The 16,007-nt window shown below is 34.4% G+C and overlaps 3 protein-coding genes across 6 annotated transcripts; 1 reads left to right on the top strand and 2 right to left on the bottom strand.

Annotated features, from left to right (window-relative positions):
* Positions 1 to 4: 4 nt before the first annotated feature.
* Exo84 (exocyst 84) lies at positions 5 to 2,887 on the top strand. Its single transcript, XM_069049303.1, has 10 exons — positions 5 to 141; positions 190 to 345; positions 398 to 597; positions 652 to 948; positions 999 to 1,125; positions 1,176 to 1,694; positions 1,749 to 1,879; positions 1,931 to 2,153; positions 2,202 to 2,389; positions 2,602 to 2,887. The coding sequence occupies exons 1-10, from the start codon at positions 48 to 50 to the stop codon at positions 2,797 to 2,799; spliced, it is 2,133 nt and encodes a 710-aa protein (XP_068905404.1). The 5' UTR covers positions 5 to 47; the 3' UTR covers positions 2,800 to 2,887.
* Positions 2,781 to 3,813, bottom strand: LOC138131998 (sperm-associated antigen 7). Its single transcript, XM_069049306.1, has 5 exons — positions 3,673 to 3,813; positions 3,468 to 3,624; positions 3,249 to 3,420; positions 3,041 to 3,200; positions 2,781 to 2,993 (listed from the first exon to the last, which is right to left on the bottom strand). The coding sequence occupies exons 1-5, from the start codon at positions 3,749 to 3,751 to the stop codon at positions 2,878 to 2,880; spliced, it is 684 nt and encodes a 227-aa protein (XP_068905407.1). The 5' UTR covers positions 3,752 to 3,813; the 3' UTR covers positions 2,781 to 2,877.
* On the bottom strand, positions 3,673 to 15,000 carry LOC138131994 (neprilysin-2-like). Of its 4 annotated transcripts, none has more exons than XM_069049299.1 (10): positions 9,614 to 9,773; positions 8,915 to 9,051; positions 8,071 to 8,642; positions 7,845 to 8,021; positions 7,568 to 7,785; positions 7,359 to 7,517; positions 7,067 to 7,307; positions 6,850 to 7,018; positions 6,537 to 6,787; positions 3,673 to 5,190 (listed from the first exon to the last, which is right to left on the bottom strand). In XM_069049299.1, exons 1-10 carry the CDS (start codon positions 9,712 to 9,714, stop codon positions 4,852 to 4,854), a joined length of 2,364 nt encoding a protein of 787 aa, XP_068905400.1. In that variant the 5' UTR covers positions 9,715 to 9,773; the 3' UTR covers positions 3,673 to 4,851. The 4 variants fall into 4 exon arrangements, with proteins under 4 accessions (XP_068905400.1, XP_068905402.1, XP_068905401.1 ...); XM_069049301.1 differs by lacking the exon at positions 9,614 to 9,773 and adding an exon at positions 14,703 to 14,991 and having other exon boundaries at positions 4,541 to 5,190; XM_069049300.1 differs by lacking the exons at positions 3,673 to 5,190; positions 9,614 to 9,773 and adding exons at positions 5,730 to 6,188; positions 14,703 to 15,000.
* Between the last annotated feature and the right edge of the window lie 1,007 nt (positions 15,001 to 16,007).

The following is a 16,007-nucleotide window of genomic DNA, read 5'->3' as shown; positions in this document are numbered from 1 at the left end:
CGCTGCGACGCGTCCGTTTTGACAACACGGTTGTTAGGTTATGTCATATGTCAACGCCCCCTTTTTGCCTTACAGAAATGGAACCTTCAAGAGAACCCACGTTCGGGTTACTCAGTTCGAAAGATTTTGTTCCAGAAAAATGTAACTTAAAGATTAAAATAAACAATAAATTGAAAACATTATTTGTAGATGTCCGGGAATTGTCTCAGAGTTGTGTAGGTGGTCCTGAGTTGAGAAGACTTAGAAAGAGAATTCAAACACTTTCTGAGGAAACCAGCAGTAATTTAAAGAAAAATGTTTACCTCAACTATATGCAGTTTATTGATACTGCAAAAGAAATATCGAGTAACTTAAAATTTTAACTGGAATGTAGATCATTACATATTTATGCTTTTAGATTTAGAGAGTGAAATGTATCAGTTGTCACATTTACTTTCTGAACAGAAATCTTTGTTAGGTGCTCTATCTACTACCTCTATTTTGGGAGATGAAACACCTGTAATTACAGAACTAGAAAATAAGGATAAAACTAAAGAACAAGGTGATGACAATAAACAAAAATTAGCTTCAATTTTGGAGAAAGTTGAAGGCTGTCAGGTATAAAAACAGTACATTTTGTGCAATTTTAAATTCATTAGTTTTCACTAATAGGAATTATTAGCAGTCCCTGGAAGAACATATTTATACGAGGGTGATTTGCTAGAGGTAGATCCTGTAGATAATAATACTATTAAAACAGTGCACGCTTATTTATTTACTGATGGTTTTATGACAACATATAGAAATACTAACAGTAGGGGTTTAATGAAATATATTTATGAGATTATGTATGAGTTAGGTAGTTTGGCTGTTGTCAATGTTCGAGAAATTGGGAATAATAAGCATCAGTTTAAATTGCTCATTTTCCCAGATACTAGAGTTTTTCAATGTACAACCAGTTCAAACAAGGTAACGTTCAATATTGATTTAATGCTCCCAAATAACAGCTTTCATTGTAGAAAGAATGGTTAGACAAGTTTGACCAAGCAAAAAAAGCAAGATTAACTCAAGAACAACAAAAGCGTGAGTCTATTGCAGAAAAATCACCATCAAGATCTGCATCTATAGATTCGCCATATACCAATCGTAAGTTTTTCAAATAAACTATATACATTTAATGCTAATTTAACCAATAGCATTTGATGAACTCGAGGAAGACACCGTCACGGTCCATCCAGAATGGTTTCTAGAGATCCCTGAAGAATTAGACGTGTGTATTGCTCAAAGACATTTTGAAGACGCTCTCACATTTCTTCAGAAATCAAAAGATTACATCGTTCAGTTTGTAAATACGAACGGACAACCAGATCACGTGATTGTTGACATTCAGCGCAAAGTTGAACAACGGCATAATAACTTAACTGAAGTTTTAATGAAAGAACTTGAGGTTAATCCGGATAAATCTCAACAGGGTGGTTTGAGGGCCGCTCGACGCGCAGTTAGATTACTCAACCATCTCGGAAGGTCGACGCAATCCTGCGACTTGTTTCTAAAACTGTGCAGTAGCATTTTGAAAACGCAGTGTAAGAGAGTAAAGAGAGAATGTTCGACGGCTATGTATGTAAGACACTTATCCAGTGTTGTTTTCACTAACATGTGTCACATGACGGAAGAATTTTTAAGAGCATTTCCGAGTTCGTCTAGTTGTTCTTCAGGTACCTTCCTTATCGGCACACCCAGAACTGTCTTTCTAATGCAATCAATTTTAGCGTACGTCGTGTGGGCCAGTAATGAACTATCATTGTTCACAACTCACTTTATCAAACAAGTTTTTATGCCTCAAACTTCACTTTCTACTTTAACAGAATGTGTAGTTTTAGTTCGGTCACAATGTGAAAGAGTACTTTTTTTTTTCTTCATTTTTATAGATCAATCATTGGTTTATTTTTAGTTGTGTTCATTTGGGGTGGATTTATGTTATCAACTAGATGGCGCTTTGAGAACTCCTCTGACTCAAACTTTAAAAGACACAAGAGATAAATCGATAGAAATGGCAAAAGTGCGAGCTTCAGAGGATAAATGGATTCCAATGAATTTACGCTCAAAAACTGCTTTGGCTAAATTTTTACAGGAATATTCAGATTTGGGCTTAAAACTGGACAACTACGTTACAGGTTAAAGAACCAATTTTGTTAAACGAAAGTAGTACAATACATTTTTAGGAGACACTTGGATACAACTTACGAACAACACGATTGTTTTCACAAAATTGTTCTTAATGCTCCTCAATGATTGTTTGAGACTCCAAACTACAGAATTGCTGCACACAATTAACGATGTACTTTATGACGTTTTTGAAGCACAAATTCGTCACGTTGAAGCGTCACTACGAAATGAAAAACAAAACGAGGTAAATTCACTTTGAGTATGTGTTTTCAATATGCGAAATGAAAATGAGTAATTTTTTACACGTACAATTTATCTTCTTAAGACATTATTTTTGTAAATTTATATTCTTGCAAGATTCGGTTATAATGGACCAATTTTCTTGATCCCTCAAAGTCCATATAAGCGGATTCATTGAACAGTTTCACCTTCACCAGACGATTGTTTTTTTTTCAGCAAAGACAGTTTATCGCAAAAAATGCTGAATTTCTGTTGACCACACTTGAAGGATTGTGCCAGAAGAAATACGTGGAAGTGAACGGGTTTGAGTGTATGTTACTGCGGAAGTTGCAAAAAGAATATTCGGCTCTTACAAAAGGGGTATCACCCACTAGTAGGACTAGAAAAACGCAATATTCGTCAGAATTTTTATAATTTCATAATTACCGTCAATAAAAATAAATAATAACATGATATTATCTAACAAAATATGAAATAAAGTTGAGAATAAAATTAATTATTAGATGGTGTTTCAGTTGCTTCATGGTTAACTTTAAGGCGTTTTTTGGCCCGAATATCAGCCATCGTTTGTTCAATTGACCTGACGTCCTTTTTATTCTCACTGGGCACTATATTAATGAGTTAAATTTAAAACTGTTCTAAACCGAATACTCACCAAAGCCGTATGTTTTATTCGTCTCAGTTTTCTTGGCAGCTTCCAGTGCAGCCTCTTGTCCTATGAGGTGAACATATTTATCTCTGTAATTTGAATTTGGTGTGAATTTTTCTGGTTTCCTGTTAATAGCCTCTGCCTCTTCTAATTTCACTAATCTCCTCTATAATTATACAAATCAAAAATAATTTTATGAGAGTGAGCTAATTACTTTTTCTATTAATTGTTGTTTTATTTGCTCATTCCACGGATCACCACGTCTCCTAGCTGCTAATTCATCCTCACATGGGGCATTTTCTTTGCGGTAAACTCTAACATATCTGTCAACTCCATCAGTACCAAAAGCATAGGACAACAGTCCCGCTGATTCTGCAGCTTCATGTCTGTAAACAATAGTTTCAATCACTTGACAAAACTATCTGTCACATACACAATGCTACGATAAATCTGATCCATTGGCTCAAATTTCAACATGATGTTTGCAGAATCTTGAAAATGCGACACGAATTTTGACTCGACTCTCTCTTTAAATTTTTTAAGTCGCTGTTTTTCTGCCGCTTGTCGTTTTTCAGTTTCTTCTTTTCTTTCTGGAAACCTTTGTATAATGAAGGTTATAGAGGTTAAATCTTACTCACTTTTGATCAATAATCGTTCTTTCTCACTTAAACTCGGTGGCTTATCCATCGAACTCATTATTGATCCCAATAAATCCATTTTTAAAAGTTATTTTTAATATACATGTAACTCTTGTCCTCAAATTATTTTAATATTTGACGTCACGGTCACAAACAAACCCAAAAATAATGCTGTCCTAACCTCAATGTTTGTAATTGAAATTGACAGACACAGAGGTATAGACAGACTAATTTAGTAGATTTTTTAGAATCTTAATCTGTTGGTATTTGGAAACTCGAAGATCTCTGGTCCGTGCGTTAGTTAGTAGTATATTTTTACATTAAAAACTATCTATGTAGGTACTTATAAGAGCTTATAAGTAGGTAATATTAATTTTTTGAAAATTAAATCATGGATTTTTTAATTTAAAGGTATAGTTTTCTCATTTATAATTTGGTTTTATGGCAGTACAATTGTAATTATTAGGGGCTGGGGTTGTGGTTTTGGCAATAGACATGAAGATATTGTAGCCTACTCAGACAACACATAGCGGACCTTCTTTTACAGTCCTAGGATTTATGGCGGTAGTTGCCTATTGTCGGGGTATTTAACTCCCTGACAACAGGGCTGGTAGTAAAACCAAATTATAAATGGGAAAACTATAATCGTGGTACAGGTACACACACTCACTCTCTATGGTACACACGCATGAAGATGTCCATTGTCCATGATGTTTTATTGTTATTTTTGCAATCAAATCAAATCTTTAATAATTTTACTGATTATTTGCTTATTATTGTTTGTAAACAACACTCAGCAGATGACTAAAGGAGAACAAAAAAGTAATGGAATAAGAAAGGAACTATAATTCAAAATCAATTGTATTCATTAAAATTTTCACGTTTCATTATTTATTTAAAGAGTTAATAGTCACATCGTAGATATAAAATGTAAATTACACTATAATGTACTCAATAAAAATAAAAATTAAATAATCTTACATTCACCTAAACAGTTCACTTATGTAACACAAAAACTGTTTCAACGTTTTAAATAAAGTTTACATGAGAAAAAATCAAAGGAGGTTTTAATTAACCAATAAAAACCTCCCTGACATTTCTTGAATGACTGATTCAGTTCAGTGATTACACTTCAGTTTCCTTATCCTAAATTAAAATGTAAAAGTATCACAAAAAGTGTTACCAAACCTTGCATTTCTTTTTGGGATTCATTTTTGACCCAAGCGGACAATTAAAATCTTTGGCAAAAAATTCTAGATTACTGAAGGGACCAATAACTCTAAAATATCCTGGTGAGTGGTAGCCAGTTAACACTCTCAACTTTAGGGATTCAGGTCTATATTTTGCACACCAACTATTCGCCGCTGATATCCAGAACATTTGATTTGCCGTGTATTTTAATCCTGGCAGAATCTTTTCTGGACCGTGTCGCCTAGTCCAACTGTTGTAAGCTAGATAAGCTTCTTTGATGCCACCATTGTCGGCAATATTTTCTCCTTGCGTGTTTATACCGTTGAGCTAGAATGTCACACGAATTCGTCGTTATTTCGAAGAGAAAGCAGACTTGATAGAGAGAAAATGTATCAAATTGGTCATTTGACGCCTGATCCCCACTTATACTTTTCAACTAAAATTAAAATGCTAATACTTCACTACTACTACTACGATTATTACTACCACTGCCATATGTACAAAGATAGCAGCCCTTCCCATTGCGATTGATAGTTTTGTTATAGATTTCCTGTAATCATGGTCTCGAATTCTTAATAAAAATTTAACCTGTTCTTCTGTTCATCATCATTTGATTTAATTTATTAATAAGAAATATACATATTTTTCGTAGGTAGGTTTTACAATACATATTTCAAAAGGTTAATTTGCGAAATGTTTTGTATTTTTGTTAAAATTTGGAACAATGATTACGGAACATCTCTATATTAATAATGTGATTACCTTGAATACTAGGTGATAAATACAATCAAAGGTTTTAGAGATTCATAATCGTGTTGACAACAGGATAGGTTTTCTTTTGTCACCTGATAACATTAACCTCTTAATAATTGAGAGACGTTTATTGTTTATTGTTGTCTAAATTTAAATCAGTCGTAAAAAATTCCCGCTTACAAATAAAATGGATTCGTCTTACAGTGGACATCTATATCTACAATAAATTAAAGCTACCACACTTGACATTTTTTCTGTGGATTCATTTTGGAGTCTTTGGGGCAGTTAAAATCTTTAGCAAAATATTCCATGTTAGTTAAAGGAACTAAAACCCTGTACTTGTCAGGGGAATGTTCATCGGTAATAACCAACTGCTCTAACTCTTCCTCGCGTGTTTTTGAGCACCAAATACTAGCAGCCGATACCCAAAATAACTGGCGGCCTGTGTAACTAACACCGGGCAATCGTGCTTCTTCACCGTTTCTCGTCACCCACTTACTATAAGCTAAATATGCTTCCTTAATACCACCATTGTCTGCAATGTTCTCTCCCTGTGTGTTAATACCATTCAGCTGAAATTGTCAAATGCAAAAAAGCGTTGTTAGTGGATTAAGCTTCAACATACACATGCATTATTATAGTGGACATGACAATAGCATTTCCCAACAAAACGCGCTCTCGGGCAGTAAAATCAAAATCTGAGAACCTAATAGATACCTAATAAGTTCACTGAAACTCCTATTAATTTCACTTCATATTTTTTTCAGTGAACGGAATCATTTGAATCTTATTGCCTCTAGAGAAACGTACAATGCCCAGTATAAGTCGACTTATATGACTAACCATCCATGCAGTATTGTCAAATTTTATATGTACATAATTACATATTATCTATCACTCAAGATTCTGTAGTAACTCACGTTGATGTTTAATTCGGGAACCGTATAGTTGCCGTATTGGTCAATGATGCACTGTGCCTTTTCCAAGTAAGCTTTCTTAGTTTCTGGCGCCCACCATTCAACCAGATTACCATTTTTATCAAACTGTCTGCCTTGATCATCAAAACCGTGAGTAATTTCGTGACCGATGACAAAACCAATCGCTCCATAATTCATATAACGAGGACGATTTGCATCGAAGAAAACGCCTTGTAGAATTCCAGCAGGAAATTCTGCAATTGTTGCAGAAAACTGCTTATTAAGTTATTCATAATTAATCGTTTTGTGTACTAACGGATGCTGTTTTCTAGTGCGGAATAGAACGCGTTGACAACTGCAGGTCTGCCGTGAGTGATCCAATCGGTCTTGTTAACTGGTTGTCTTAACCGTTTAAACGAAAACCGTGTACCGAACAAAGTCAAATTCAAAATGGATCGCAAGTAGTAATTCTCGTCTAGTTCCAGCTAAAACTACAAGTTCTTACGTTGCAAATCAAATTCGTAACATCTTACATCACCGTAAAATTCTTCGAGTTTTCTGTCATTCATGAGCTCATCCGGATAAGCGATGTGGGTGGACATCGACTTAGCTTTGTCTAGCGCATTCTTTTTTGTTTCTTCGTCCATCCAGTCGACTTGCTTTAAGATGTCTTGAAATTCGGCTCGAATGTCGGCAACCATTTCTAGAGCGTTTTGTCTTGCTTGTTCGTTAAAATATTTTCGGACATAAAGAGCGCCGGCGGCTATGGACAAGCTAAAACTCACTTGTTATGTGTGACACATCTTGGATGATAACACTACCCACCTTCCCGCAGAGATATCGATGCATTCTTTCCACCTCGACTCCCTTTCAGTTCTTCCGGTTACCACTGTGGTGTATTCTAATTGGCGTTTTCTAAGAGCCTCGTTTAAATATGAAACAGATGAAGCTGCCGCTCTCCACATAATGTAATTGGCTTGAACTCTGGAAACAAACGATTAGAAAATAACATTATCGAGCGATACCGAATTTACCGTTTGGGCGTCCTACTAATCAACGCTTCAAAATCGGTCAGATATTTCGGAACACTAACTACCACGACCTCATCGTGGTTGATCTGAGTGTCTGGGGCCAAAAGAGTGTTCATATATTCGGCCCATGGGATGCTGGGAAATTTACGTTGTAATTCATCAATGGTCATGGGGTTGTACAGGGCAGTGGCGTTGCGTCTTTTTTCGCTGGGCAAAGAAATCTTAAAAAATTTTAAGATATCTATGAGGAAGATGTCAATCACGTATTTATCACACTTACATTAGCTAACTTAATTTCAAAACTGAGAGATTCTTTTAGTTCACTGGCAGCTCTTTCTTTGTCGGCACCAAATAAAACAGCTATATCCACCATGTACTCATAATAGGCGTTAACTAACTTATCTGAAAATCCCTTCGTCAGAAATTCTCTACGCAAACCTAAAGAAGCTTGATCCAACTGAAAATCAAGATTTTACAACGAGTTCATTGAACGCAGTCAAACCTACATCGATAATTCTCCTCGTTGAATTTTTTAAATCGATACCGACAGAGAAATCAATGAAATAATCCACACTGTAACCGACCCTTCTAAATTTATAAACTGATTGTCTCCAATCAAATTGTCCGTCGTTCCAATTATCGCCTTCCAAAACGGGCCAACCGCCAAGCTCTTTCAGAATCGTCCGAATAGTCTTTAAGCCGTCCTTTTCAATCAGGGTCTTGTTCATACAAGCTTTGTACAATTTTTTTGTGAGTTGAAAAGGTTTAGGTTCATTGGGCTGTATCGGTTCTTCTATCATCGTCCTCAGTTGTTCTTGTAAACTGTCGCTGATCAGACTGAACGACGTCACTGAAGATTTGTCATCGGGAATGTTGGTGGTTTTTAGAAAATTCCCACAAGTAAACTGGTAAAAGTCGTCGCAAGGATCGACTGTAGGATCCATGTATTTTAATACCGTCGACGCAGTGTGAATGCAGCCGGGTGTTAAACACACCTCGTTTTTAGATTCTTCCGGAAGTGCATTTACCAATACGGGACTGTTAGCACTATGTAATGCTTCTGCACTAAAAGTTGCACCTGAAAGTTTCACCATGAATTAGTTCTCGGTTCGCAATACGAGACGAAGAATAGAGTCGATGACCGACTTTCTAAATCGGATTCGATTTAATACCTACGACCGAAAGGAAAGGACGATGTGTTTAGCAACAAAAATATTTTCAACAAGTGCAAGTCATTTTCAAATAATTGTCGCAAATATGTTACGTTATTTAATTGGAACACGAACATGAGAATGAAAGTTCAATAAACATACTGGTCAAAGTACAAAAGAATTTTTGAAAAATACTAACGGTTTGCTTCCTGATTTCTGTTATATAATACTGTGGCAAGAGCGACGATCAAGGAGATTCCAACGAGGATGCTGATTCCGGTGATCAACGTCAAAGATCTTTCCATACTCGTCCGTCGTTTCCACCATGTCGGATTTCTACAAACATGAACATTCTCATTAAGGAAATACCAAAAATTATTAATTCATGTAATGGAAGGTTATTATTAACGCTATCATTATCCTAATGTATCATCAATGTAACATTAAATTAATATTTTCTCTGAGCATAACAATGACACGTAACTACAAGTACATTACAAAATAGACGCTATTTGCAATGAATTAACAATTTGCCATTAAACTTTAAGTAGGAACTTGTGTGTACACTGATACTTTGGAACTGCGTATATTTAAAAATATTGTTATGTAAACCTTGGTTTATTTATTGCCGAAGATGATAAAATTATCTAATGAATTTTTTTTTTAGTTGCGGAGATTAGATTTCTTTGTTCCATTAATAATAAAACAGCATCAGCGATGACAAATAAGCTTCACAATTAACCTTTCGTACATCTTTAAACGAAATCAGAAAAATACGCGACACAACAAGCAAGTATAGTTGCTTATTCAGCGTCTCAAAATTTTACAAAACTAAATCCATTCACGCAGTGATGTGACAGTTAAAATCTCCAAATAAAATAGATATGCATATTCTTACTTAAAAAAAATCCACTTGTGTGTTTTTTTAATTTGTTCATCTGACTGGGATATGACACTGTACACGATTTCATCATTTAATCGCAACATTCTGATTTTCATTAGCACAAGAAAATGAAAAGAAACATGTTTCGACTGAATGCCACTATTGTTCCACTAACTTGCTCCAAATTAATCCTCTCAACTTAATTTGCAAAATCAATAAACAAGTACGATAACGCCGAGATAAAAGAACAATTTTCATAATGGTGAGAAGTGAGGGAGAGAGAGAGAGGGCGAAAGATTAAAAGATTAGATGAAGTTGAATAAAGAGGTTTCAACTTAAGAAACGAACAAACCGACGATATCAAATTGATTTTATGTCAAATTGGGTCGTGTCAACCTAAAACATCACTTTTCCATTTTTTGATAATTTTTTTACTTGTTTACTTGCGAAGTTATGAGTATCATGTCGGCTTTCACTTTGATTGTACTTGAGAAAACAAAATAAACAGTACTTTTGCATTACTATCTATTTTTGTGTCATTTCATGCACACCACATCAAGAAGAGGGATTCCGTCAGGTCACAGTATAAGTTAAAACATTGCTTGAAAGTGTTTGTAGTGTGTGGAGTGTGCTATATGTTTTACATTTACCATAAATACCAACAATTTTAGAATTGTTGCAAAATTAAATCAAATATTTCTTTTGATAATAAATATTCATATCACATCTTTATTATTAAATTTTTACTTTAAACATTTCTTGTGGGAGATAACACGTCCTACATGTGTCCAAGCACAAGAAAGTTAAATAAAGAACAAAATTTATTTATAGAATTTTATTTTAATTATACTAATGGGTTTTATTTGTTTTCATCTTATTGTTAGATACCATTTTATCACAACTACCAGATACTATCTTGTGATTTATATCGTTTGAGTACTTTTTATTAGAAAATACGAAAAACTTTGAAACTGACCGTATCACCATGTAGAATGATACGTAGGGGATTTTTGTGGGTAAAAAATTAATACAAAAGTGAACACAAAGATAATAACGAGGCTATTTTAAAAATAAGAAAATTGATCTAATCCGTTTTGCGAAATAGTTATTTATGCAACGAGTTTTTGTGTAAATTGGGCTTTTCTAATTGCCCGAGGGACAAGATTAAAACACGAGCGTAGCGAGGGTTTTAAGGCCTCGAGGGCAATTAGAAAAGCCCAATTTACCCAGAAACGAGTTGCATACAAAATTGTATTGTTTGAAACGACGTCTCTAAAGCTTCCAAATTTTTTTAAAATAGTTTTGCATTTTTTTTTTGACAGTTTTGACAAATTTTTCAAGACCTGTCATAAATGTGACGTTGAATATGTTGTCTAGGGCAACGGTTCGTTATCTGCTCATTTTGCTTTAGGGCAGTTAAGAGGCAGTTTACAAAGGAGAAAAATGAGAATTTAAGGCCTGGAGGGCAATTAGAAAAGCCCAATTTGCACAGAAACGAGTTGCATACAAACTTTTATTGTTTGAAACGACGCCCCAAAGCTTCCAAATCTATTTAAAATGATTTCGCATTTGCTTTTGACAGTTTTGACAAATTTTTCGAGAAATGTCACTTTGAATGTGTTGTCTAGGGCAACGGTTGGTTATCTGCTATTTTTTGCTTTAGAGCAGTTAGCAGGCAGTTTACAAAGGAGAAAAATGAGAATTTATGACAGTTGAAAGCAATAAAATCTATATGTTGCTACCCTTTGCTCCACGTGAAAAATCATGAAACATAAGTTACTTTATAATGTGGATTTTGTAATGACCTGGAACAAATTACAAGTTCTAAAATTGTTTGTAACCTTAATAAATTTTGAAATTTTTTTGAACAGATTGCAATCATATTTCCCATCCTGATAATATTAACACCTTTTCAGAACTAATAAAAATGTATGAAACGTTAAAATATTCTAAAAAAGATGATTCACGATGTAAAACCTTACCGGTTACAGGTTTTTCCGAAGAATCCGTTGCAATTTTTTTTTTGCCCTAATCGAGTTATTTGCATGGCGTACATGTAATTGAAGCATTGACGATTAGGTACGCATTTCGATTTCTTTATTTCATCGATTGATTTCAGTTCGACATGAGAGTAATCAAGTTGAAAACGGATTTCCAGCATTCTCAAGGAACGGAAACAAAAGTGACATCCGGCGGAAAATGAAAATATGACTGTGACCGAGCCCTCCTCCTCCTGGATTTTTTTTTTGCAAATAAGTTTCTAAAATTAGTCACAGTTCACCTTCATGCGAAACAGTTCTCTGGGTCATATGTAACAACAAACCTTTGCGTTCCATTTTTTAAAAATCTCTTTTGTTCTTTACGGCTGTTTCCTGTCGAAATAATAACAACGAGCGATATCGCGGATCGTCAAAATGCGGAGTGGTTCTGCGATTAATCTGTCTCATTTGAATATTATCTAAAGGTTTGAAACGGGTCACTTCATGCTAATTTCTGATTATTTTCGGAATAAACTACATACATTTAATCGGGGGAGAGTGAGTGTGGAGCTCTCCCTTAGCGCATCTGTAAAAGGAGATGTTTGAATTTTCATCATATGACCCTTCCCTTCTTAACAATTTCCATAATACATGCAATGTTACTCCGCTCGTGGTAGAACGGGGAATTTAAAATTCCTTATCCGCAATATCTTTGAGACGGCGAAAAGCGCACGACTTTCTTCTTCATTTAGGTTGAATATTGCATTGACACACAAAAGATCACACGTGAAATGTTTGAATTTAACCTTGTGTATTCACGGGTTCACCTTGATTTTGGCCGGATGATACCTCTAATTAAAACAATTGTTTTACAAATGATTTTGTTAAATCTATAGTTCTTGTGCAAAATCCGTCAAACCTTTCAACTATCATCCATATTCTAACTTTGTACATGTTTACTACTTCATTGGTTTAACGCGGCCATATCGGTTTTTTAACGGAAATTTATTAAGCTCAATATAAATGTACATTGCAATGTATATTGCTTTTCACAACTGTGCGATCGTTTCAATCAAACGAGTGATTCATTCTTATCGAAGACAAACATTGCACAAAATAATTACCTTATCGCATATTAGATCTCATTTAATTGGGACAGAATGTGCCGTTAGAATGAAGTAGCTGAATTTAAGAAGACACTGTTAATAATTATTGTTTGGAAGATCTAATGAATGCATCATGGAATATTTCACCTTAAGTTTACTAATTTAATTTTCGTTGCTAAATATTTAAAATAAATACTATGAAAAGTGATAATTTTTTACTAAACAATTGACACGGTTTATAATCTTCTAGTAAAACAAGAAAATTATTGTTATTTCTTTTTGCAAAACGAGGGCGTTACAACTGCGCCCAAAACTGGAATGTGACTCCGTAAACATGTCCATCAAAAAGAGCGTCAGGTCGATTCTCTTTGGGTATGTTTCAAATACGGTGATTATTAATAAAGTCGATGTCCTAATTAATACTGAAAAATAACCCAACAGTTCGCAGACCTTCTGTCGATGCCACTGTCACAATAAATGCAAATTTATTCGAATTGCTTATTTATCTTAACAATTTATATAATGCGCTGCAAATATCTAAAATTGTCAAGCTTAGAACAACCGCAATTCCTTAGTACTAAATAGACGTACATTTTTGTCAGTTTTGAAATATGTCAACAAGACAACGGTTGATATGTTTTTAATAAATATTTTGTATTTATCCAAATAACATCCGCACATTGTTCCTGTGAAAAATACATATTATTATTACGTCAAAGACAAAGAAATTGTTATATTGTTGTAGCATTATTGTTTATAAATAATTGCGATGGCACGAAAATAATTATTACAGTCAAGTGTCGGTGTAAATGATCAACGTGTAAGCTAATTGATGATTTTTAACCTTCGACCGCAATAACATATATCGTACCACCGAAAAGAGGGGAATTCCTTCATTCTGTTTTTTACATGGTTAAACCAATGGTGGACGTTTTGGATGGGCAAAACCGTCTCAAAAACTACCCACAAAAATTACTCGATCAAATTCTGATCTCATCAGATCTAGGATGTAGAATTCTTTCGAAGTAAAAAAAAACTAAAAATTCTTGTAGTTACATTAATTACGTCAATTTAGATGGGATCTTCCGCTCGTACCTTAGGACATTATATATGCATTAACAAATAATTTTAACGCAAGAAGTGATTTTCTATCTGTTAAAAACGGCGACGTAGCCGATTTGTTTTGTAAAAAAACAGTGTTGTCGACAAATCTTATTGATTTAAGATGTTGTATGTCACGTTTTTAACAACAATTACGTATGTTAGTACATTTAATCATTTCGTCCTGGCGCTAATAACATACTTAAAATGAATTGATTAGAACAATGTTAGTTTGAAATTCGAAGAATGAACAAGTAATGCGAAGGTTCTGTGTACATTTTTTGTTTGTTTCTGACGTAAAAAAAATATTGTCAAGAAGTTCCAGTCCTAGTGCGCAGGTTAGACTTAAAATTTTACTCTGTCCACATTGTCGTACCTACTTCCAAATATGTGTTTATACTATTTGCGAGGTACAACGAAAAAATCTGCGGTTTTGCACTTTCCAAACAAATTAGTTTTTGATTAATTACCAGTTGTGAAGATCCTTCTCTTGCAAATCAGAGAATGATCAAGGTAATATTTAAAAAAAGACAGATATAAAAGAAGATGAGGTCAATTTGCATAATTGCAAAATAAAACCTGACAAAATTAAAACAATTAAAAATTATGGTTTTGGGTTTTTTCAGGAGGAAGGTCAAGGGCACAGGTGAAACCGTCATTTTTGATACCAAAATCGGGATCCGTTGCGAAATTCGGTCAATGAAGTAAACGGCGAAGAAAAAAGCGAATGGCATGAGATTTTCTCTCGATTTGTGCATTGCAAAACAATTTGTTTTAATAGCTGGGTGATTTGTAATTTCCATTTGCGTGCAGTTAATAATTACCTACTTTACCTATATTACCTATTTTCATTGTGATTACCATTAAGGTAACATCCTGTTGAAAAAAAAATAAAAAAAGAGCCAAAAAAGCACCTACTTGATAACGGTCTGTTTGACACTGGAAGTCATTTTGAAGGAACGAAGACACCACACTGATGAAGTTTATTGTATTTTTTGGGCAAGCACAAATCACAAATAATTCACGTGTTATACGGGCATCTCAATGGGTAGCGTGTTCAACGTCAGTAAAACGTATGAGTGTACAAAGAGTAATGTCTGTTATATGGGAAAGCTATGCTGGAGAAGCGCTTTACCACCGAACGATGCCGCTATATAACCTGCGAGACCACGACCCCCACCACCTTATAACATTTTCACCACGATTTGGATTGTTCAGTTAGCTATGTGATTTACTATTCAATGTGTTCAATACCATTGTCACTCAACAAATGACTTACAAGATACCAAAAACAACATTATGAAAACAAAACCAACATTCGAATTATCGCAAAACTGATAGTTCTAATACACACGAGATGTGTACGAATTACAAATAGATCACGACAAAAACATGTATAATATTTAGTGTTTATTTTTCTAAAGATAAAAAGTAATTATTGAAAAAGCGTATCTTATAATTTTATTTGGGATGAAGTCTGGGATTTTTTAAAAATTTACATACTTATACATGCAGTGGCGTAGATAAGGGGGGGGTCCAGGGGGTCCGGACCCCCCCCAGAGCTCATCCATATTCTTTCACAACTGAATAATACTTTTTTTAAAATGAAGGTGGCAAAAGTTAACTTCATTTCAGCCTGCTAAAAATGATAGTGGCAAGAAAATACTTTTACTAAAATATTTTTTCACAACTTTTTTGACAGTTTAGTTTAAAAAATCTTCCAACTTTGTTCCAAAAATGGTTTGAATATTTTCATCTGAACAAAAGTTAAGAGGGGGTATAAGTTTTACCATGCAATTACTTTTGGCACCTTTGCACTGTACCTATACATAAAGTATTGAAAAAAAAATCACGATTTAAAAATTGAAAGATCGACTACATAAAATGCATTCACGTTGTTTTGGCCTAATGGGAGGCCATGGAAATGTTGCATTTAATTTTAGTAACGGTGTCTGTTGAATTAGGTTATATTTTTTTAAGTTTGAGGTTATAAATAGCGTCAATGTCTAGTGCATTTTTGTCAGTTTTACTACTTTGCAATAGAAGAATACTCAGACATCGCGGGAAATTCAGCAACATGTTATGTTCAATTTAATAGGTCCGCATGTCAGGCACTTTAGTGACAGAAATCAAACAGTGTGTCCAACGTTAAAAAAATTAATCATGGCCTCTCGTTATACCAAAACAACGTGAACGTTGCCTGCTTGCCTAAGTACTGTCGCG

The sequence above is a fragment of the Tenebrio molitor genome, chromosome 5, assembly GCF_963966145.1.
Source record: "Tenebrio molitor chromosome 5, icTenMoli1.1, whole genome shotgun sequence".
In the NCBI taxonomy this organism is placed as follows: domain Eukaryota; kingdom Metazoa; phylum Arthropoda; class Insecta; order Coleoptera; family Tenebrionidae; genus Tenebrio; species Tenebrio molitor.
Note: the sequence above shows the minus strand (reverse complement) of the source record. Positions and strands in the feature narration are given on the sequence as shown.

Coding starts and splice junctions, on each gene's coding strand:
- Exo84 (XM_069049303.1), top strand. CDS start 48: ATGTCAACGCCCCCTTTTTGCCTTACAGAAATGGAACCTTCAAGAGAA. Junction 1,880..1,930: donor TTCGGTCACAATGTGAAAGA/GTACTTTTTTTT, acceptor GTTTATTTTTAG/TTGTGTTCATTTGGGGTGGA. Junction 2,154..2,201: donor ACTGGACAACTACGTTACAG/GTTAAAGAACCA, acceptor ATACATTTTTAG/GAGACACTTGGATACAACTT.
- LOC138131998 (XM_069049306.1), bottom strand. CDS start 3,751: ATGGATTTATTGGGATCAATAATGAGTTCGATGGATAAGCCACCGAGT. Junction 3,625..3,672: donor AGAACGATTATTGATCAAAA/GTGAGTAAGATT, acceptor AAAGGTTTCCAG/AAAGAAAAGAAGAAACTGAA. Junction 2,994..3,040: donor GAATAAAACATACGGCTTTG/GTGAGTATTCGG, acceptor TCATTAATATAG/TGCCCAGTGAGAATAAAAAG.
- LOC138131994 (XM_069049298.1), bottom strand. CDS start 9,714: ATGAAAATCAGAATGTTGCGATTAAATGATGAAATCGTGTACAGTGTC. Junction 7,518..7,567: donor ATTAGTAGGACGCCCAAACG/GTAAATTCGGTA, acceptor GTTTGTTTCCAG/AGTTCAAGCCAATTACATTA. Junction 6,788..6,849: donor CGCACTAGAAAACAGCATCC/GTTAGTACACAA, acceptor CAACAATTGCAG/AATTTCCTGCTGGAATTCTA.